General features: G+C 45.8%; 1 protein-coding gene across 1 annotated transcript in view; it reads right to left on the bottom strand.

The window, feature by feature from the left end:
* LAMA4 (laminin subunit alpha 4) overlaps positions 1–23,117 on the bottom strand; it is a 467,067-nt gene that overhangs the window by 208,693 nt on the left and 235,257 nt on the right. Inside the window, exon 13 of the mRNA XM_078648567.1 lies at positions 20,982–21,178. Coding sequence (XP_078504693.1) covers positions 20,982–21,178 — 197 coding nt within the window. The remainder of the gene's footprint in view (positions 1–20,981; positions 21,179–23,117) is intronic.

Below are 23,117 nucleotides of genomic sequence, written 5' to 3' on the forward strand. Positions count from 1 at the left end.
AATGGGATGCGGTTAGGCCTGCAGAACAAAGTAACTTAAGTCCTGGTAGCGGAGCAATGTGAGCTTCTGCACCGAAGCTGTGTTGGTTCGGAATTGCTGCAGAGCTGCAATGCGAGGTCGTAGGTCGTCCTTGAGGATCCCGGACTGTACAGGATCAGGATTGCGAATCACTCTAATGGGGGTGGGGGGAGCCAGTGTAGGGAGAAGGAGAACTGAAATTTGAACAAATTTCATTAGTTGATGATTATGACATATCTGATTTGTTGGTGAATTGTCTGTCTATTTTGCTATGTGTATCCTGTAAAGTCAGATGGCGAGTTGTTGTTTCAATTAAAGATAAATATAAAAAAATCTCACAAAAAAAATCCTTGAGGATCCCGTTGCGATTCACAGTTGGGTGTCAGTTCTGTGTTCTGCAGTTGAGGCATTGGATCGGTTCTGAGGAGTTGTGGGGCTGTGAAGCAGAACCTGCATCGTCGTTGAGGCTGCCTTCAAAGAGGGGTGTGAGGGCCTGCATTGGTAAGTTTCACACAGGCAGTGGTGCCGATGGGCGGTGGGGTCGATGAGGAGTCCTGTGCGTCATGAGAAAACTCTCACAGCAGGGCGATGCATCGGTGTGGCATCCTGCCAGGTTCTGTAGGTAGAATCTACTGTGCCTAGCATTCCCAGGTTCTAAGTTCTCTATCAGTTGAAGAGTCAGTGAGGCAGAGGCTGGAGGTCTGAAGGCTGGTGTCCCTGTTCAAGAATGAAGTTGCATATTTCAACATCATCAGGCATTGGGCTATTTTTGTGTGTGACCACACAACAGTCGGTTCTGCTCCGATTTGCGCCACAAATCAGAGGAGATGCGTTGGTTCTTCTGGGTCCACAGATGGACTGGCAGGGCAACATCAGGCTCATTTCCAAGGGTCCATGACTGGGTTGGCATCACTTGGCAGGGTAGGACTCACTGGTGCCAGAGTCCAGGAGCTGGGTTCAAGATTGTTGGAATCTCCTGGCTCTGAGGCTCTAGTCAGTAGGCAAGCCAACTAGCCCTTTAAGTTCCTCTGGGGTCCTGGGTTCAACAGGTGCAGGTCTAGTCCTTTTCACCCAAGCAGGAGGGCAGCAGACAGCAGATCGGCACAACGGGCAGCAGTTCCTTTAGATCAGCAGTACATAGAGTGGCAGTCCTTTCAGTCACACAGCAGTCCTTCTTCCTGGCAGAGTATCAACAGGTTTAGAAGTGTTTAATATTTATACCTGTGCCCTTCCTCTAGAATGTGAGCGGTAGAGGCTTCAAGAGATTTCCCTTTGAAGTCCCCAGGCTTCCTGCTTTCTCTGTCCTGGCTCCAGACTAACTACAGGGGGTATGTAGCAATTTGTTTGGAACAGGACACAGCCTATTCATGTCTAAGTAGGACTGTGCCCAGCTCCGACCTCCCATCCTGCCAGTGATGGACCATCCAGGTACACCTAGGCTCTCTATTGTGTGTGGCTGTCTAGGAGGACTATTCAAAGCCCAACTGTCAGCCACACCCAGTCATGTGACCCAGGGACAGGCTACAGGTACTAAATGGCTATGGCAGGAAAAAGCCAACTTTTAAAAGTGGCATTTTGAAAACTGTAATTTAAAATCCAACTTTACTATGAAAGAGGATTTTTCATCATGACTCCAAAGACACCAAAAATGAACTGATTACCTGCTCTGATTTGGAAATTACAGCTTACTTAATGTAATAAGTTAACTCGAACATTACCCTATGGGAAAGGTAGGTCTTTATGTAGTGAAAATGAATTTGAGTTTTTCACTACCAGGACTACTAAAAAGTACATGTCCAACTTTTTAAATACACTGCAACTTGGCATCTGTGCTGTCCAGGGCCTACCCTAGGGGTGACATATGTATCAAAAAGGAGGGTTCAGTCCTGGCCAAAGTTTTATTTTGCCAGGTCAAAATAGAAGTCTAAAACTGTGCATCCAGGCTGCAATGGGAGACCTGGGGCATGTTTCAGCGGTATTTAAGAGGGTGGCAGGATAAGTAATGCAGGCCCACTTGTAGCATTTAATTTACAGGCCCTGGGCACACGTAGTGTCTATGGACTTATAAGTAAATTAAATATGCCAATTGGGTGTAAAGCCAATGTTAACATGTTTTAAGGAGTGAGCACATGAATTTTAGCACTGGTTAGCAGTGGTAAAGAGCACAGATTCCTAAGTCCAGCCGAAACGAAATCATCAAAGAATAAGGAGGAAGGCACGTAGTTTGGGATAAGACCACCCTAAGGCTGACGGGTCTAACATATATCCACTGCCTTGACCTGCTTTTCCTGTCAATTGGTTCACCTTCCCATATCCTGGCCCAATTGTTGCCACCACTGGGTCACATATCCTTAATCATGGCCACATTTCCCCTGCCCTAGCTAGCATCTACTCTCATCTAGGATAGCTGTCCATTCCTCTAGTCCATACTCATCTGGATCTCATGCTGTCCTATGGCATACCTCAAAGAGCTTGCATTTGAGAGGGCGCATGCAGTCTTCCTTTGTGGGTAGGGGCTGCTGCTTCCGTCTAAGGATCTGCTTGCCTTTTGACATGACACAACTTCCATCTTGACAGAGAAATCCAGTGAAGCAAGACCCAGGCCTAGAATGGCCCTGTATACACCTGTACTCACCAATTTGTTAGAGAACAGTTGTGGCTGTCACCAAGTAGCACGTGGGGGGAGATTGAAAAATAAATTAAAATAGACTCACCTTGCTACCTGATCGCAGCCTCATCTAGTGTCGTCCTCTGAAACAGGAAGCATAGGCTCCGTCCCCTAAGGCAATCACAATGCTGCATTGGAGCATTGTGATTGGTCTGAATACCGCATATTGTCGCTCAGATGCGGGATGGGAGCCTGCGCATGTTCCTCGTCAGCTGCGTAATGCAGCCTGGTGGGGAACATACAAAGTGTGCAGGACTGTTTGGCCGGCCCACCATTCCTCCCCTTGCTGACTGTGACCACAGCTAAGCCCCGCCCCGTAAAGCTCCATGACAAAGGGAAAATAAAATGCTAATAATAGAGTGTTGTTATATCATTTTATATTTCCTTTTTCCACAGTAACAAATGCAGCGGGGTAGCGCCTTAGACGAAGGGTGTAAATGAGACACTAACAAGGCTTTCATATTCTACCTGCACAGAGTGCTCCCCGAAAGGTTTGCTCTTGAACACCTAAGAAAAATTACCTGAATTCATTTGGTTGGGTTACAACAGATCACAAGAAGCATGGCCAGGCCCCCTTCATTATAAAAAAATTAAAATATTGATCCATTGTTCTTATAGGGCAGCTTCTATTAACAACGGTCAGACTTGACATTTATAGCTGGCTAACCTGGTGATGCTAGCTGGAAAATATTAAGGATCATTTCACACTAATCTTGGAGTAACAGTGCATAACTACCACCTTCTAATCATACATGTACTTAGATTATGTCTATGGTGAGAATTATTTATTTCTACTCTTGGCCAAATTGTATCCAGATGCCTTTTGTCATTTAAAGTGTGGAACCTCTACTAAATTACCCCAGCAAGACATCATTAACTGGCTTATTTTCCAGCCATTGATATGAAATTAATTTAGGGCCTAATCACAACGGTAACGTCTGGACTGTTCCCATTGGGAGCAGGGTCAAGACTGATTTGCATATGGTTGGGTCCAAACTGGACTGGCATGGTGAGCAAAAAACCGATGGATTTAGGCCCAGATCTCTGTACTGGGGTGAATGTATGACATAGTTCTGCATTCTGTCCATCAATTGTTTTTGCATTTGTCACCCCGAGTGGGAAGGGTATGCCCAGACATGGGTCCCGTGCTCTCCATGCCACTGGAGTCAAGCTATCCTGGCTGATGAGGGCTGAAAACCCGAAACTGGTCCTAGGATGCTTGTTTGCAGTCCAGGGAGGACCTGGCCTGGCAGTTCGGGCTGGACTGTTCCCATTGGGCGCAGGGTCAAGTTTGATTTGCCTATGGCTGGGTCCAAACTGGAATGGCATGGTGAGCAAATAAACAATGGATTTAGGCCCAGATCTATGTACTGGGGTGAATGTATGACATTATTCTGCATTATTCTGCATTCTGTCCATCAATTCCTGTTTTTGCATTTGTCACAACGGTAAGCTTACACTTTTGTGTGAGTTTACAATTGTTTGCTAATCACAAAGGGAAGTAGTATCTTTACAAGTGTGGAGTCTCCGCACATAAAAATACCTATTTTTTTGTGCAGGGACTCCGCACTCATAAAGATACTACTCATAAATCCCTTTGTGAATAAAAACAATCGACCCATGTGTATATTGTGTGAGCAAAAACACCTCATTCTGAGGTCAGAATTCAGTTTATCTCAATCCGGTCACCATTTATGAATGCTGGAAGTTCTATTAGGTTTTTCAGCCAATGGGAGATTAAGTTGCTTAATTAAACTGCTTGACTGGGCAGGAAAGCACGTTAAGAAGTGACATCCAAGAATATCCTACCATAAAAGGGTTACTAAGAAGAAATTCCTGGGACTTGTCTGGAAACCATAAAGTCAGTATGAAATGAAACTGAAAGACTTACTTTTGGTCCATTGGAGACTCTGGATCCTGTGGCTCTAAAAGGATAAACTTTTTCTGTTGTGCTCATGGAGGTGTGTAATATCTTAGCAGCACAATGGGTGGATTTACTCATCAGAGAGATGCCTGGGAGAAAGACCAGAAAGTAAGGGCCTAATTACAATCTTGGCAGACAGGGTTACTCCGTCACAAACTAGATGTCTGCCGTTTTACAGTAATACAAGTTTCATAGAATATCACAGAATTGTTATACGGCAGACGGGATATCCGTCACGTTTGTGACAGAATAATCCTATCCTCCAAGATCGTAATCAGGCCCTACGTCTTTCAGGCCTTGGATTATTTTATTTGCTACAGAACTCCAGCAGGACACATTGGGAATAGCAGGGGATTTGTTTAGGGATACCTAAAATGACACAATAGTCATTCCAGTGCCAAACTATCCAAACTGCTTTAGAAATTCCTCCTGGATGCCCAGCCCAAACCTGTAGAAGAGAAAAGACAAAAATATCTATGTTCCTCTTAGATAAAATGCATATAGGCGAATCCTAGTCTCACTTGTATTGCTGATTGTCTAACTGTTGGTCTAGGAACTTTGGGCCCGATTCACAGAATGAACTTAAGACAAAATCCTAAACTTACTACAATTTGGTATTCACAGAATGCACTTACTACAATTTGGTATTCACAGAATGCACTTACTACAATTTGGTATTCACAGAATGCACTTAGTACTTTCGGGATTCACAGAATAAACTTACTACTTTCGGGATTCACAGAATAAACGTACTACTTTCGGGATTCACAGATTTGATTTAAGACTACTAACTTTACGTCCGCCGCCGGGGAGTAATTTACGGCCCGTAATCGTAATTTACGCCATTGTGGCGAATATTACGATTACGGGGCGTATGATACGATTACGGGGCGTCTGTTACGATTACAGGGCGTATATTACGATTGCGGGGCGTATTTTACGATTTTTGGCCGTTGGGCATGTTAGCCAAGGGGAAACACCTGGCCAAGGTCCACCCATCCCCCAACAAGGATCAGCTGACACACAGCAGCCAATCCCTGGCCTGCTGCATGTATGAAAGCAGAGCAGACACTAACAATCCCTTTTCAGGATGTCACTGAACGTGTTTGTAGCACTACCCCTTGCCATGCGGCAAAACTACTTGCGGAGGAGGAGAAGAGCAGAGAGGATCTACAGGCAGAGGGTCAACATATTTGGAATGTCTAGCCAGGATGTAAGGGCCAGGTACCGTTTCCCACCTGAAGTCATCTTGGATATGATATGTGAGTGGGAGCAGGAACTTGACTCTGTGACCTGCTGCTCACATGCAATACCAGCATACCTCAAGATCCTTTCTGCCCTCCACTTCTTTGCTACTGGGTCCTTCCAAAGGGTCACCAGTGACCATGTGGGCATTTCCCAGGCGAGCCAGTCGCGGTGCCTGCATCAGGTACTGAGATGCATCACTGATAGAGCCCCCAACTACATCAAAATGCCATATACTTTGGCCATGAGACAAAGTGCAGCAAGAGATTTTTATCTCCCTGCACAATTCCCACGTGTGCTGGGTGCAATTGATTGCACCCATGTGGCCCTTCAGCCACCCCGCCACATTGCACACATCTTCTGCAACAGACACAGATGGTATTCCATCAATGTTCAAGCAGTCTGTGATGCCAGTGGAAGGTTCATCAATGTGCATGCAGTGTTCCCAGGCAGTACACATGACAGCTTCATATTCCGCATGTCACCTCTTGCTCGGCGTATGGCTGCTGGAGAATTTGGTAACATGTGGCTACTGGGTAAGTACCAACCAATGAAAATGAGTGATATGCGTCATTGAAATGTCTGAATGCCCCCCAATAGTAATGATTGTACAATAAGATACATGGCCCAACAGACACTGCATGTATGAACGTATAGATCATGTCCTGTGAAAGTCAAAGAGTGAAATGTTAACAACTGCCCTTTATTCCCTCCTCAGGCGACGCTGGGTATGCACTCTCTCCACATCTCCTCACCCCTTACAGGCGTGCTAACACTGTACCTCAGCGTAGGTACAATAGGGCACACATACGTACTCGAGCCATCATCGAGCACACTTTTGGACTGTTGAAGTCGCGATTCCGATGTCTCGATCGTACAGGGGGTGTGCTTCTGTACTCCCCAGTAGTCGTGTGCAAGATCATACTAGCCTGTTGTGTTTTGCACAACATTGCTGTAAAGCACGGCTTACACATGCCTCTCGAACCTCGACTAGCTCTGAATGTGGGAGACCGGGCTATTGCACATGACCGACGTCAGGGCATGCAAGTCCGTGATCAGCTTGTTGCCACGTATTTTGCATTAGCAACCTGTAGTGTCACGGCCAACATGTGGTTTGCTGTCTGTTGTCAATGATGAAATGTGGACAGACACAACAGTGTCCATAAATGCCACCCTGAGACGACTTTGCAAACCACACTAACTGCATGCAAATCACAGCTGCTGACAGAAGTCAAAAGGTGGATTGTGCCTCAGGTCATGTGCCCATGTCAGCAAGCAGCGTAGTGGACAGCCCTAAAACAAACTATTCACGCTGATGGCAAACAATACATGTCCTGACAGACATACCTGGACCTCATAAGGATGGGTCACCAATTCACAAAAGGTTTCATACTCAGGCCTATGCCCACTACAGATTTGACTCCCCCACAAACGATGGGCACAGAATGTGAGTGATGATGTCATGGGAGATTCATGCACCATGGGTCAGATTCACAATAACAGTTGCATCTCTGCCTATCAGCAGGGATGCCCGAGTAATTGTGCCTCACAGCAGACATCCCTTGCGCCATAGTGGATGTGCCGCATTTACAAAGCTGTGCGCTGTGGGCCAAGTATAGACAGAAGCGTGAAGCATATGCTGTGGTGAAGCACCACTGGAGTTGGGTCGCAAGCGCAATGCAGCTCCAGCAAGGCAAGCGGCGAGCCGATGCCTAACATGCAGCATCAATTCTTAGGCCTCCTACAAGCAGGCGCAGGGTTGTGACGCAGCATGGCCATGAAAATGACTGAGTGTAAAGTTGTAAATTTCACCCTGCCACTGTTCGGAGGTGTTTGTGTGCTGGAAGGCCCCCCCTGAGCAGGAATGCACAACTGCGGTCCAGGGCCTTACAATATGACACATTTCACAGATGCGTCATGTTGAAGATACCCCACAGCATGGAGGTGGCGTAGCGCTGCTGCGCCACCAAAGTTACACTACTGTGGCGCAATTGGTGCACACAGGGCTCGTATAGCTGCCCCCATATGTATCTGACATATCCACACCAATGTTACATAACACATCATTCAACTCTGATACTGAGTACTCAATATGAACTACATGTCCCATGATGCAAAGTATGAGATTAGGAAAGTGGGATGGATGTTCTCAGCCCCCTACCCCCTGTCACTGCATAAATGACTTGAAATGACCTGTTCCCCCTTTTCATACATATTCATTAAACACACCTGCATTGTCATTTCACTTTCCCCTACATCAGATCAACAGGATGGCAGTGGATTTGTTTACTGAATATGGATGGTCCAGGATGAATACAAAATGGCTGCAATATACTTCCTGTGATGTATTTCCTGTCTCCCACTACCTGTATAACATTTCCTGTATGATATAATGTGTTCCGGGTCATTTTCGTAATTTACGGCACGAAATCGTAGTTTCCGGCGCCGCATCGTAATGTGCGTGCGCGTAAACTACGACCCGATACCGGAAACTACGATTTCGGGCCGTAAATTACAAAAATAAACTAGAACACATAATTTCATACAGGCAAGGCAATACATGAAGTGGGAGACAGGAAATACATCACAGGAAGTAGTTGGCAGCCATTTTGTGGTCATTCTGAGTCATCCTCTATCACTGATCAGATCCTCAGGCATCCTGCTGCTGTCATCTGACCTAATTCCCTATAATGGCTGAGGAATATGAGGAGAGAGCCCCCCCTTTCACAGACAGGGAATTGGACATCTTGGTGGAGGGAGTGCTGGAGAAATTCCCTCAGCTATATGGGGACCCTGAGCACCAGCTGAGCACTGCAGCCCGGGGCAGGCTATGGGCCAACATCGCCGAGCGCTGCAGTGCAGTGGGAGTGACCAGGAGGAGGCCTATGGCGTGCCGCAAACGCTGGGAGGACCTGAAGCGGTGGGCCCGTACCAAGGCTACCGAGCTGGCTGGCCTGTCCTCCCAGCACCATGTACATCGTCCTCGCCTGTCACCACTGTACAGGAGGGTCCTGCGAGCAGCTTGGCCGACCCTCCATGCTCAGCTGGAGGAGCACGAGCAGCATGGACCTAGTAAGTGCATCATATGCAATATGAGTCTGGGAGTATGATGTGAGTGAAACAGTGCTGTACCATTGTGTGTTCCATGCCTCCATTAGCCAATTGCATGTCCAAGCAGCAGGCACCAGGTTTCAAGAGGCACACTGTACTATACAGGCCAGGGTGCATTTTGGGAGTTGTAGTATTCTCATGACAACTGGGTAAATGAGCCACACTCATGCATCCATATTGAATTCTGCTCTGCCAGCACCACTACAATTGAACCAAGTCAATCATAACAGATGTGTGCATTGGATGAGCGATGGTACAGAGACTGTCCAGTCTGCACATGGCAGGCCATAGGGGATTGGATGTTGTGATTAGCATTGCACCTGTAGCGTTGTGTTCCAATTGAGACAGTTCATCATGTGCTTTGGAGTCATGACAGATTTTGAGATCCTTGCATCACTCACAAGTTTACATAGTTTGGCAAGGTGTGTCCACTGACAGACGTCTCACCCTCAGTGGCCTATATGACTTTCACATGTACAGGTAGCTGTCACAACCGCCCACCACTGTTCAGCGGTGTACTGCACTACCTTGTAAGTCAAGTAAGGCACTATGTGGCACTGGATTGTCCGAAGATATGTGGGGACATCAAACGGCCAGACACACAATGTAGCTAGAGGAGTACTCCAGACCCCACGTGGATGTGTGACCCACATTTGTCTTGTCCCATACAATGCTACAAAGCAGATGACACTTGTCCAGACGTTAAATAGCTGCTAATCCATATCAATGGCCAATATCTATTATATCTGGACTCTTCATGTTCTCCTCTGGTGGACTTATAGTTGAACTGGCACATGCAGCAATGACACGACACACAGATCACAACAATGCCGAGGTTGAGGTTTGGATAATGCAGTTGCGCAAGCCACAATAATACACATGAGATATCCATGTAAGACTCAATTCAGTATATGACAGTGTGCATACATGTAATGTAAGTGCATGGACAGAATGGGGGTCGGGAGTACACTGCCTCACAGTCCCAGCACGGTTTGTCCCTTTGCATCCTGGTAAATGCAATACACAGTTCAAACTTACTTAGGAATAATCTGGAGCCATACACCATTTTTGCAGCTGACTTTGCTGTATATCTCTAGACACGTGTTCCTGGAATGAGCGCTTCATCAGTAGAGAGCTGCAGTTTCAGAGAGCAAAGTAAATCATCTGGGTTTGCTGTGTGCCTGTGAGTGTTACTGTGATCTGAGAGGAACTTGGCAGCATTCCCTGCAAACACAGATGATTCAGGAGTAAGTTAGTACTGTAAACAGCATTTACCCGGATGCAAAGGGGCAAACTGTGCTGGGACTGTGAGGCAGTGTGCTCCCAACCACCATTGAGTCCATAAGGACTGATGGGCAGATCAACAAGGCACCTGCGCCTCTGTGCACCGCCATAGGGTCACTTTAGTGACGCAGCGGCGGAGCACACAAAGCGCCATGCTGCAGGATTACTACAACGTGACGCATACGGTGCAGGATCGCATCCTAAAAGTGGCTGATTGAAACTACAAGATTTCACTCAGTTACTATTATGGCCAAGCAGATTGAAATCTACGCACCCGCTTGAAGCAGGTGTAAGGATTGCCGCAGCATGTCAGCACTCCAGCAAAGCCCGGCTATTCCACCGGGGATGCATCACACATCTGCCACCCAAGCGCTACGCCGTGCCGCTTTGTACATGCGGGCCATCGGGGGTGAGGCACGGGTGGGCTGATGGGTAGCAACTCATCAGACACACCTCTGCTGATTAGCGAGATGTGCCAGTAGTTGTAAATCGGCCCCTGATAACTATACAGTGTGATCAGAGGCAAACAAATTCGGACCTAGGCTATTCAATGTATGTGTAGCGTCATGCATGGAACAACCACCACATCAGGATTTTGCTTACACTTCTGCAGGCATGGCTGGTGAGACAGGAGATCCGCAGGAACAAGTCCGGAGAAAGAGACCATCAGTTCGGCGGCGGCTAAACCCTCTTTCCACCAGCGATGAGGGAGAGGAGGAGGAAGAGGAGGGGCCCTCAACATCTGCAGGCCAGGGGGTTTCACCCACCCGGGATGAAGAAGAACATGACACTGGTACTATGTCCCGGGTGGAGGCTGTAGACATTGAAGGGGGGGGTGAAGAACCGGACAACTCCGACCATGATGTGGGAGATGGCCACTCAGCCACACATACCTCACCAGTGGGTCAAGAAGAGGTGTACCCGGGGCAGGCTAATGTTCAACCTGGGCCTGCCATCAGCCCCTCCCTACCTCTAGCGTCCCCCATGCTATCGGGGGCTCCAGCTCAATCCCCTGATACCTGTCCCCCTCCTCATAGCCGCCGAGCCATACCCATCCGCTCCGGACCTGAGGCACCACAGCCCTTCTGTGTCCCCCCCCGTGCCGGTGCAGTTCCTCCCATGGCTGTGCCAGGGGACTTGCGTTGGATGGTCGAGGGTGAATCGGACATGTCCGCTCGCATCTTGCTACAGGTGTGTCTGGAGATACGCTCGATGCATCATTGGACAACCTCACCACCCAAGTCCAGTCCCTGAACACAGCCATTATGTCTTTCATCTCCCAAGTGCCTTCCCATACCACCGTCAATGTGTCCCCCTGTCCGTTGCCCCACACTGTTTCCCCCCATACTCCTCATTTGTCACGTTCCCGTGTGGTGCCTGGTCCTGCATCAGCCAGCCGTGTGGATGTGTCCGACCCAGAGGATCTAGACATTGTGGTCCTGGAGGATGACCAGAAAGACACTTGACTGTTGGACGGAGACATTGTTTCGGACGGACATTTATTTTTCCCCTTGTGAATAGACTGGTTCCCATGACGCTACCTGACGTATTATATTTGTTTTGCCCCACCCAAATCCAAGTTCCATTCTCCTTCTGCATTAAGATCATCATTTGTTTTCCTTTCTCCCTTCCAAACGGACTGTTTGTTTGTGTTCCTACATAAATAACTTGCAGAATTAGACTTTGTCTGACTAGTTTGACTTCATTTTGAATGTCTATCCCCAAATATAGACACATATTTAGTAAGTCACATTCTATGCACATGACAACGTGTTGCCATGATGTGTTACACTTGTACCTGTCACACACACACACACACATGCCTACATTGTCAGAAGGGACATGGTACACAACAGGATATTACTTTGGTAGATATTTATTGTACAAATACTCCTAAGGAGCCCAAAACAAATTGGCCATGTCAATGGCGGTCATGTTTGCGTTTCCGCAATAGTGGGGGGGGGAGGAACGCGGTGAGGGGGGAGGTTGAGGTTGTCGCCTTCGTGTCTGTGGGTGTTGTCCAGGCTGATCAAGAGGTGCAGGTGCCAATGGTGTCTGCACATTAGGTGTCTGTGGCTGGAAAAGGGCTGGTTGTTCAGGTGGTTGAAGTGACTGTGCAGAGGTTGGTGGTATTTGGGCAGGTAGTGGGGGTGGTGGGAGTGACTGTGCAGAGGTTTTTGGTGTTTGGGCAGGTAGTGGGGGTGGTGGGAGTGACTGTGCAGAGGTTTGTGGTGTTTGGGCAGGTAGTGGGGGTGGTGGGAGTGACTGTGCAGAGGTTTGTGGTGTTTGGGCAGGTAGTGAGGGTGGTGGGAGTGACTGTGCAGAGGTTTGTGGTGTTTGGGCAGGTAGTGGGGGTGGTGGGAGTGACTGTACAGGGGTTGGTGGTGTTTGGGCAGGTAGTGGGGGTGGTGGGAGTGACTGTGCAGAGGTTTGTGGTGTTTTGGCAGGTGGTGGGGGTGTTGGGAGTGACAGTGCAGGGTGCGGGTGTGCTTGGGTACCTTGGCTGTGGTGCTGTGCAGTTGGTTTTACAGGTGTGGGGATGTGCTGTCCTACAGGCCGACATGATTGTTCACCTCCCTGCGTTGGCCGTGAAGGTAGACTTTGGATCACTCTCACCATGCCCTCCATCATCTTCATGGCCAAGGCATGGTGTCTTGCACTGTCTTCCCTTTGGATGGATATCTGGTCTCTCATATTTCTTGAGAGTTCCTGCCAAGTGCTATCCATCCTATCCAAAGCTTAGGTCATCCTGTCCATCACCTGAGGGAATTGGGCCATGTCCTGCAGGGACCCAGAAATGTCGGACAGGGTAGCCCCTATGGCCCGAATGTCCTGCCTCACATCTGCCTGCTGTCGGAAGAAGTCCTGCTCCCACTGGCCACCATCGCCACGTGCAGACCCCCTCTGCTGGTGTCTGCCAGGGATGAGATGAGCAGGTCCAACAACAGGGGGGGGGGCAGGTAGAAGTCTGTGGGCAGGAGTAGTGTGCCCAGGGGATACCAGGTCCACAACAGGGCTGGTACTTCCCACAGTTGTTGGAGACAATGGCTGGGATAAACTGCGTAGGGAAGAGTGGGTAGGGGAACCACCATGTCGGTCACGGACGTGAGGGCTGTGAGTGAGTGATATCTGTGAGTGGATGTGTGGGAGCCGTGGATGGTTTGATGTATGTCGTGTTGTTGATGGTTTGAGAGGAGGCAGACGGGCGTGGCTTGTCAGAGGATGTGAGTCCAGGACGTCAGTATTGTCATCCTCTGAGTCAATAGAAATGTACTCATCATCCTCTAAGTCTACGTCCTCTTGATCTTGGTCATCCTCCTCTTGGGCATGAGTTGCAGCCGACATTGCTGCCTGGAGGATCAGAGGATTCTCCCCTCGGATTGCCCGTCGGCCACCACTGGTTGTCGGGCTGTCTGCCTCTCCCTCAGCATCACCTGAAACACAGAGGTTGCAACTGTATTAGTGATTGTCCAGGTATTACATGTGCTGCAACACTAGGGTTGTATTTACTGCACTTTGCATCAGCAGATGAGGATCATGTGATCATGTTAGGGTACCACCACAAATGGCCGCTCACACCATAGCACTGAGGTGTTGCACGGAGATCTACATGATACTAGCAAACTCACCAGCTCCAGCCCCAACTCTCTGTCCCTTTGCGTTCCCTCCTGGTGTATCCTGCTGCACCTGTCTCATCATAGTTGTAGTTGAAATACCTGTAGAGGGTTGAAACAACATTCTCAACGAACTGCCTCAAAAATGACAGACCTGCATATGTGTCACTCCTGGTCTGTATTTCACTTTGTAATCAACAACTGTTGATTCCATGTAGAAGGGGATCTCGATCTCTGTAATGGCTTTGAAATCTAAGCTGTTGACACTCCTCATGCCCGATTTACCTGAGGGACAGGTGCGCGACGGTTTCACAGCTGCAGCCAGGATGTCATGCAACCCCCGGGATGGTGTCCGTTGCAGTCGTCTCATCCTGTCAGCACCTGTGATGAGAAATACAAGTCCATATTTTAGTACAACAGATTGTGGCTATGAGATCAAATTAAATTCTCATTAGCCATTTGTGGAAAATCAAGGACGATGTGCAGCATGTGTAGCTCATTGACTTAACATGTGGGCACCCGCTCACAAGCAGCATTTGCTAGCTTACAGCCATGCAGCACTGACATCAATAAGATGACACATCAACTGACGAACTTGTATGAGAAGGTTACTGATTTCACCCTTACCATTGTGACAGACTTTTTCCATGGGTGTAATGGTGTCTGTTGACAAGTCAGAAAGGAGTTCATGTGTGAGATTTGCAGTTGTCAGGGTCCTGATGTTGCCCATTTGTGCTTCCCTACCCATGAGGTCACACAGCTTATTTTTGAATGAGCAAAGACAGATTACTAATGTCCATCCTTTGAGTGTTCTCTGTTCCCATGCTCCATTTCCAACATCATGGTACAACTTACATGACAACAGATGGTGTCTTGTGCAGCAGACATCCAAACCTCATATTTCATACACTCACCTATACATTTGAATATGGTAGAAGGGAGGCAAGCAGAAGACAACATTTGGTTTAGATCACACATTGCAGATGAGGTGAGTAGCTTTGAATCTTCCCACCTGCAGAGGATTATCCTGTTGCCCTTCAGCCCAATCATTTAGCAGGTGTAACTGCATGAGGATTCACCTTAGCAGCCCCTACACCCATCTCACAGGTACACAACTGGCACCAGTGTGTGCCTCAGCCATACCAATTTCATGTTGATTTGACCATGTTAATTTTGCTAGGGATTTAGCATATCATTGAATAGCAAGCCTGTTGTGTTGTGGACGTTTCTTATGACACATTGTGCTATTGTATGTCCATCGTGCACACACTTGGCATACATTTTGTGTCAGCATCTCATTTGCCACCAGGGTCTGATTGGCCATGTGTTCAAATGCCCTATGTGAGCATATTGTGATGCAGGATAACAAAGTTGTACAACACATACGGTGGAGGTGAAAGGCACAATTGATAAGCATTCAGCAAGCATGACTTACCGTGGCCCTGCACCGGAGCTGTAGGTGGTCCCTGGACAGATGTCAAGTCCAACCTAGTAGCAGAAGTCAGTGGGCGTCTGGGGTTCTGGGAGGACAACATTGTACCTACAATGATAAGTTTGTTTAGCAACTTTACATTCCTGCTGCCACATGTGATGCATTCAATTTCTGGCACAGGACGGGCACAAGCAGTCATGTTCACCACCGTTGCAGAAGTGTGTCATACATTATGTAATGAGTGATCACACATATAACTTAGATTGGGCCCACTACCTTGATGCTACCTATGTCACAATGACATGCCTACGAATCCATAGGTAAAGTCCACTATCGTGTTTTGTTGATGTCCGGAAATTATCCATCCAATGTACGCAGTACATGATCAGCTGTGTGGACTGTGCTGAATGAAGTATGTATGACAGATTAGAAGTTGGACTGTGTATGCATTGTCAATACTACAGAGACTGGTATCTCACTGTTTGGTCTTCATTTCCGTATCAGAGCAAATGCTATTTCTTGATAAGGTCTACATACACTATTACGATATGGTGTGTACACCCTTTTGACTTGTTGTGGCCCTCGATTACAGGATTGCTTTCCCCGTTCTGGGTTTGTTTGTGTAATACATGTTGGGTACCACATTTACAAAGGTATGATGAGCCTAGACATTTTATGATTTGTCTTTCGCTGTTCACAAATGTCAAATGTTAGAGGTAAATGTCCTTTGACAACTCCAATTGTAATGCAGCAAATGTAGCATAAATGGTTGACTCACATAGCTGGGCACTATTTGTCCCTCTGTCGTCTTCTGACGATATATGCATTTTGACCATCTCCTGTCCACTTTGACTTACCAGTTTGTGTGGTTGACATGCCTTCCTCGGTACGGTGCCGATTCCTCCTATGCGATGCGGTGACCTCTGCTACTGCAGTTGTCTGTGCTCCGGCTGGATGTGTCAATGGGTGAGAAGAGAGAAAAGTTGACAGATGGGAAATGTGCTTGTGTAACGTTTCGGGGATTAGCCCATATCTTCTGTGTGATAACAGTACTGTGCGGAACTGCTGCAGACGGGGCAGGTAGGAGCAGTGGTGTGTTGGGGATGTAATGGCGTGGCAGAGTGGAAATTGGACTACAGGATATGTGTTGGACATATTTACATCAGTGGATACTCTCACCGTCTGCTTTGTGATTTAGGCTGGCACAGGGTGAATGACTTTTTGGATATTTTGTGGCAGGTTTACGACCCCCTAGAGAAATGATGTACACTGTTGTTGCATCACTTCTGTGACACGACAGTGGTTTACAACAGAAAACACATTTAGGATTATTTGCAACGTGACGCTACTAGGGTGAATCGTCATGTTGTGAGGCCTTGCGCAACGTCAGCTTGGAGGTAGGCAGGGTGTACACTCCTTTGGGATATGCCGCGTCCAAGTGAGTCAGTGTAATCTACGTGATTTCACAGTATCACTTATCAGAGGCCGCTGCGACGCAACCTTACGCCTGCTTGAAGCAGACATAAGGAGTGGCACAGCACGTTAGGTATGGGCATTGCATGGACATTGTTGGAGTTGCAACGCTCTTGCGACACAACTTCAGCAAAGCCCCCCTAGACACCATCAGATTCAACACACATCTCTTTATCCCTGCACCACAGTGCACCACCCTATGTACATGACACATCCGTGTTTGCGCAAGGGTTGAATTGCATGTCACATAGGTACTGGCGCTTCCCTGCTAATGTTTGTCTTTAGCTAATTTATTTATTTAACGTCATTTTAAATTTCCATTTCTCATTGCACATTTTCAGTCAATATGTACAGTTATTGAAATAGCTGGGTTGTGTATGTATGGCATCAGTACAGTGCACAGGTTTTTAATAGGGTGGTGGGTATTAGCCTTTTCTGATACAAAGTTTTCTGGGACTTGTGGTGCTACGTAGTGGGTGACACATGAGTCTCTGACTAACCATAAATATTTATGCATTTTGGACAATTACCATGATCACTATGACAGTGTAACACAGACAATCTCTTCATGCACTTTTGCTTTTCATTCCACTTACCTGGTACCACGGAGCGGACGTCACTAACAGGCAGCCCATGGACCAAGTGGGGGTGTATAGTGGTTAGAATATCCTCCTCCAGTGGGGTGAGCTGGATGCGGGGTCCAGGGCATGCAGCAGGGAGGACTCTCCTCAGTTCTATCCGGGAGTACTTTTCCTTTACTCTCTGCTTTTCGTCCTGCCACTTTTTTTTGATGTCTTGTACAGTTCGCCTCTCCACGCCCAGGGCTGAGACAGCAGTGGCTATCTGCTGCCATAGTTGTTGCTTCTGTGCACCACTGGTGCAATATGGTGGTAGCCCATATAGGCGCTTGTGGTGCCTTACGATGTATTCCACGAGCATGGTGGTCTCCTCAGCTGTGAAATTTCTTTTCCTGCGCATCTCCATGGTCTCTGGCACTGGAAGCTTTGTCGTAAGTATCTCTGTGGCCAAACCTGTTCCTTCACTGTGTGCTGCTTTTATGTGTGTTGTGATACTGGTCAATTAGGTTAATTGGCTTTAGCTGGAGTGTGGTGGGGGATGGTAGGCAGTGGCAGCATACACCATGGCAAAATGGAGCTGTTGGCTGGGATTGGCTGCTGTGTGTCAGCTGATCCTTGTTGGGGGACGGGTGGACCTTGGCCAGGTGTTTCCCCTTGGCTAATGCCCAACGGCCAAAAATCGTAAAATACGCCCCGCAATCGTAACATACGCCCCGTAATCGTAACATACGCCCCGTAATCGTAACATACGCCCCGTAATCGTAATATACGCCACAATGGCGTAAATTACGATTACGGGCCGTAAATTACTCCCCGGCGGCGGACGTAAAGTTAGTAGTCTTAAATCAAATCTGTGAATCCCGAAAGTAGTAAGTTTATTCTGTGAATCCCGAAAGTAGTAAGTTTATTCTGTGAATCCCGAAAGTACTAAGTGCATTCTGTGAATACCAAATTGTAGTAAGTGCATTCTGTGAATACCAAATTGTAGTAAGTTTAGGATTTTGTCTTAAGTTCATTCTGTGAATCGGGCCCTTTAAAATTACGTCTTTCCTGCATTAATTTTCTTTGTATTGATTGAGGTGCTAGTGTCTGAATAATATTGTAATAGGGAATGAAACATAGATTGGAGAGTAATCAAATAGGAGAACTCGTCTACCCACTCAAAACATCATTCCAAAACATTATCCCAAACATGTTTATGTTTCAAAGCCAGGTCACACCTAATTGTATAGGGTGTATAACTCTTGGAATTGCGTAGATTTCCAGGCTAAATCCTATGAGATAGGAGCAAGCAAATATTTCAACCTGGTCAAAGTTGCAGAAAAAGCATTTAACACAAGACAAGAAAACTGTATCCGGGGTCGCTACTGCATTTGGGAGATTGGGCCCATCATTATTAACAAGCCACAAGGTTTACAGGAAGTGTGGGATGGGAATTAGTGTAGAAGTTTCTAAATTGTGAAGGCTGATAATGTGGAGGGCACCAGCTAATGCCCACAGGTACTCTGTCTTTAACAGCTGTTGTTTTGCTTATTAAGTGTAACTGTAAGGCAACACATTGATAAATACTCGAAGAGTACAGATATGACAAGCGGATGCTGTTTCCCTAACAACTATGCAACTGTAGATAAGATGCATGTGCTTTGTTGCCAATAAAAACAAATAGGAATCATTTAGGGTCTCAGTATATTCGTATAGGATGAACTTGGTCTTTATCACATTTGATTATGCAGTGTTTGAAATTTAGATCGTCTGGAGAGAGGTATTGAGCAGCATAAGCTTTTTTAGATAAAAAAGTTCCTTTGCGTATCTTAAGCAACACCTCTTATCTACGGCCATTGCTGTGTTTTCATATACTGTGAATATTTATGGCTACTAAGTATGTTGAATTTCGATGATCTGACCTATTCGAGGGAATTATTGAAGGCATAATTTAGAATGGAAAGTGTTGCAGGCGGGTTTGAGCAGAAATGGTCTGGTTTATTGAATATGCATTGCATTTGACAATTGTGTCTTGAAATGAATCTTCTTGGTATGCTGGCCTTTTGAGTATGTCTCACCATCTCTGAAGTTTATTTATTTATTTATAAAGTTTTGCATAGCCCGAACAAGACCCACATGGGTATCAGAGCGCTTCACAATTTGGATTGTAGGAGGTACAAAAAGGGTAAGAAAAAAAACCACAAGGAAAAACGAAACGTCATTTGAGAATGAATGCAAGGATCAATGAAGAGGGGTTATCAAAATAACACATTTAGATAATATAAAAGCGTGCATGTAGAAGAACAAACATAACTTATGATAGTATAACCTAATAATTCTGGGCTACACACGTGCTAGACTCCTAACATAGTTAATCCAACGGCGGTGAATGAGACAGACAAACCATGGTCATTTAAGGCAAGAACTTGTTCATAAGGATTGTTTTCACTTCCTTTTTGAAAGAAGCTGTAGATGAGATTCTGCAGACTTCCGGTGGGAGAGAGTTCCAAATCTATGGGGCGGAACCTGAGAAAGCTCTGTGCTTCATACTCTTTTTGAGGAAAAACTGTGGTTTCAAGAGGAAGGAGTTTGCACTTCTTGATGGTCTGCCTCCTCCTGATAGTTCTAGCTTTGGCGCCAAGTAACGGGGGGTATTGGGATGAGGGCTTTGTGAGTCTTGCAGGCAATCTTTAGTTGTATTCTAGGTTCAAATGGCAACCAATTTAGGTATTTTAGGGATTGGGAAATGTGATAATTTCTCTTTGCACCCGTAATCAGCCTGGCTTGGGCATTTGTGGAAGCCCTTAGAGGTGCCAGGGTATATTTTCAGAGGCCACAGAGCATAGCACAGCCATAGTCTAGCTTCAGCAAAACCAGCGATTGCACCACCTGCTTGAGGTCATTTTGTGGAAGGAATGATTTGAGATTCCTAAGTAACCTCAATTGGTGGTTAGCAGCCTTGCATACCTTACTAATATGATTTCAGGTGCATGTCTAGGGTGATTCCTGGAAATTTGGCCGAGTCAATAATATGAGGATAGCAGTTAAAGGTTGTGAGGAGTTTCATCCAGCAGTCTATCTTGGAGGTGTGATTAGGCTGCGATATGAGAAGAAATTCAGTTTTGGAGGTGTTGAGTAAGAGATGATTCCCAGTTAGCCTGTTTTGAGTGTTCGTCAGGGTGGAGTTGAGTATCATGAAATCTTCGGAGGAGGTGTTTTTCGTTTAAAGTTGCGTGTCATCCACATACATGTGGAAAAGAGTGTTTGTGGAATTTAGTGCATTTGCTAAAGTTTCCATGAATATGTTAAAGAGTATGAGAGATAAGGCAGACCCTTGTGGGACCCCCATGGAAACTGTGGAAGGCTGGGATAAGGATTGATTCACCTTGATTCTTTGGGATCTGTTATGCAGGAATGATGAGAACCATTGCAATACCAGACCAGAAATGCCCATCCTGTGCTCAAGAATGGATAATAGGATGTTGTGATTAACAGTGTCAAATGCAGAAGAAAGGTCAAAGAGGATTAGGAGTTAACTAATTGTGTGTTTTATGAACCTGACTTGTTGATGAAAGAGATTTTTATCAAGGCCTGCGAGGAAGTGTGTGAGGACAATAATCAATGTCTAATATGTGTGGCAGCACTTTCTTACCCCATATTCCTGGAGTCTGGCCTCATTATCACTGTTCTTCTCCTTTGTTTTTCTGACCAGCCTGCGAGCCTCATCCAGAGCTTCCCGGAGGTCTGAGAGCAGAGCCTGCTTCTCACTGAGCTGATCCAATATCATGGGTATAAGAGAGAGAGTAGTATTCTGCAATGGCAACCATTCTTTCTGAACTCGGAATAACACTGGGAAAAAGCAAAGGGCAGATTATATTTTTCCTACTGTCATTTCCACTTTGATGTACATTTGCTTGAAAATTATGAGACCAGTGCGGCAAAATCTGCTAGATCCTTGCCCCAAAGTATAGTTAGATCTCTAACTGAATATGACCAGGGTCAAACATGGAATTCTAGGGGGCTTGTTAATACAGGGTATAATGAACACTATAACATTGGCATAAATTATATTCGAATGATTCTGCACTGGTCACATATTATAATTAGAAATGACAGTGTACACTTTTCTTACACACAACTGCCATCCATCTTTATTGAAACGTTTCTTGAACTGCATGAATATATATAGATAACTGTATAATATAATCAAATCATGTATGCCATTTAGGGAAACTTCTGACATGATAATAAACAATGCAGAAGTAAATCATGTTCTTTGCAAATGTTAACAGACTCCCAAGGCAGCCTTTTTGGACCCCAAACATATTACCTGTAGCTCACTGAAATGAGATCAGTCCCATTGTAAGAAAGTGGATATTTATTTGGGGTGCTTGGATGCCCATCTCGAGGAGTAATAATACTTCCCTTCAGGTTGAACCACAAAAGGCATCAAATTAACCTGAGCTCAGCCCCCTGATAGCTATGGCACAGAGCAGACAGGCTTAACTTAAGACAAAATGTAAAGTATATATGCAGTACAAAACATTTAACAAAGTCAAAGCAACAAACAATAAAAACACCAAACAATAAAAATTCCAAAATGATTAAAAAAAAGTTGAGTACATTTTAGAACACAAAATGACACTAAAAACACAAAAATCCAATAAGATGAACCAGAGATATGCATTTTTAGAATTGTAAGTGAAAATAGAGTGAAACAGTGCTAAATAACTGATAGCCTATGGTTACTGTAGACCAGGGCCTATGAGCACTTTGAGGCTGACTGCAATGGATAATGAGACAGATACACCAAGTGTCCCCATTTAAGAATTTTACCGTCAAACTTAGGGCTTGATTTCCAAAGGTAAACTTACACTTTTGTGTAGGTTTACTATTTTTGGGGTATTCACAAACTATAAGTTAAAAGTAAGTTTATGACTGCGGAGACTCTGTAGTCGGAGCAGAGAACCCTGCCAATAATAAGATACACCTCATTAAGGTCAAGCAGTGGCGATCCAGCTGTCAGCATGCTATTGCTACTTAGACTACTGGAGGTTTAGGCAGGTAAAAGGTAGCTTTCTAAACATTTATTTTTCTAAATTACCATTAAAATAGATTTTTTATCAATATTAAAAATAGGCCATGTGTGATATTTATACTTGTTTCCTTCAAAAGTTACAGTTTAACATTTATAATCTGTACTTTGATATTTTCTAGGTTTTAGAAACAGGATTGCCACTGAAAATAGCTTTTAGGGGCTAGTCACTGGAGAATGATGCCAATTTTAATTTTGCACATGCATATGTTCCACATTTAAAATAGCAGGCACCCTACCTTGTGAGTTACAATGAGTTCTTAGAATTGAGTTATTAATATTAAAAAGCAGTGTTTCCTGCCTGTAAATAAGATTATTTTGACAGGTTCGACAGCAGGTTTTTAGGCTGCTGCTTTTAGGCTAAACACAGTAGGCCTGTAGCGGTGTATTACAAGCCCACTATGTGGATGACACAATTGGTGCTGCAGTCCACAGGTGGCATTTACTTTCCAGACCCTGGGTACATTTTCTACACCGTATGTTAGGGACATGTAAGCAAGTTAAATATGTTCAGTCAGTGGTAAGCCAACTTAACCACGTTTCAAGGGTGAGCACAGGTAATTTACTCTAGTTTAGCGGGGGAAAACTGAACAGATTTCTAAGCCCAGCAAAAATAGGGGCCAGAAAAAGGCAAAATAAATTAGTGTTGGCCATGCAGAAAAGGCAGTTGTGTTACACCCATTAACAGAAATT

This window comes from Lissotriton helveticus, chromosome 6 (genome assembly GCF_964261635.1).
Source record: "Lissotriton helveticus chromosome 6, aLisHel1.1, whole genome shotgun sequence".
In the NCBI taxonomy this organism is placed as follows: domain Eukaryota; kingdom Metazoa; phylum Chordata; class Amphibia; order Caudata; family Salamandridae; genus Lissotriton; species Lissotriton helveticus.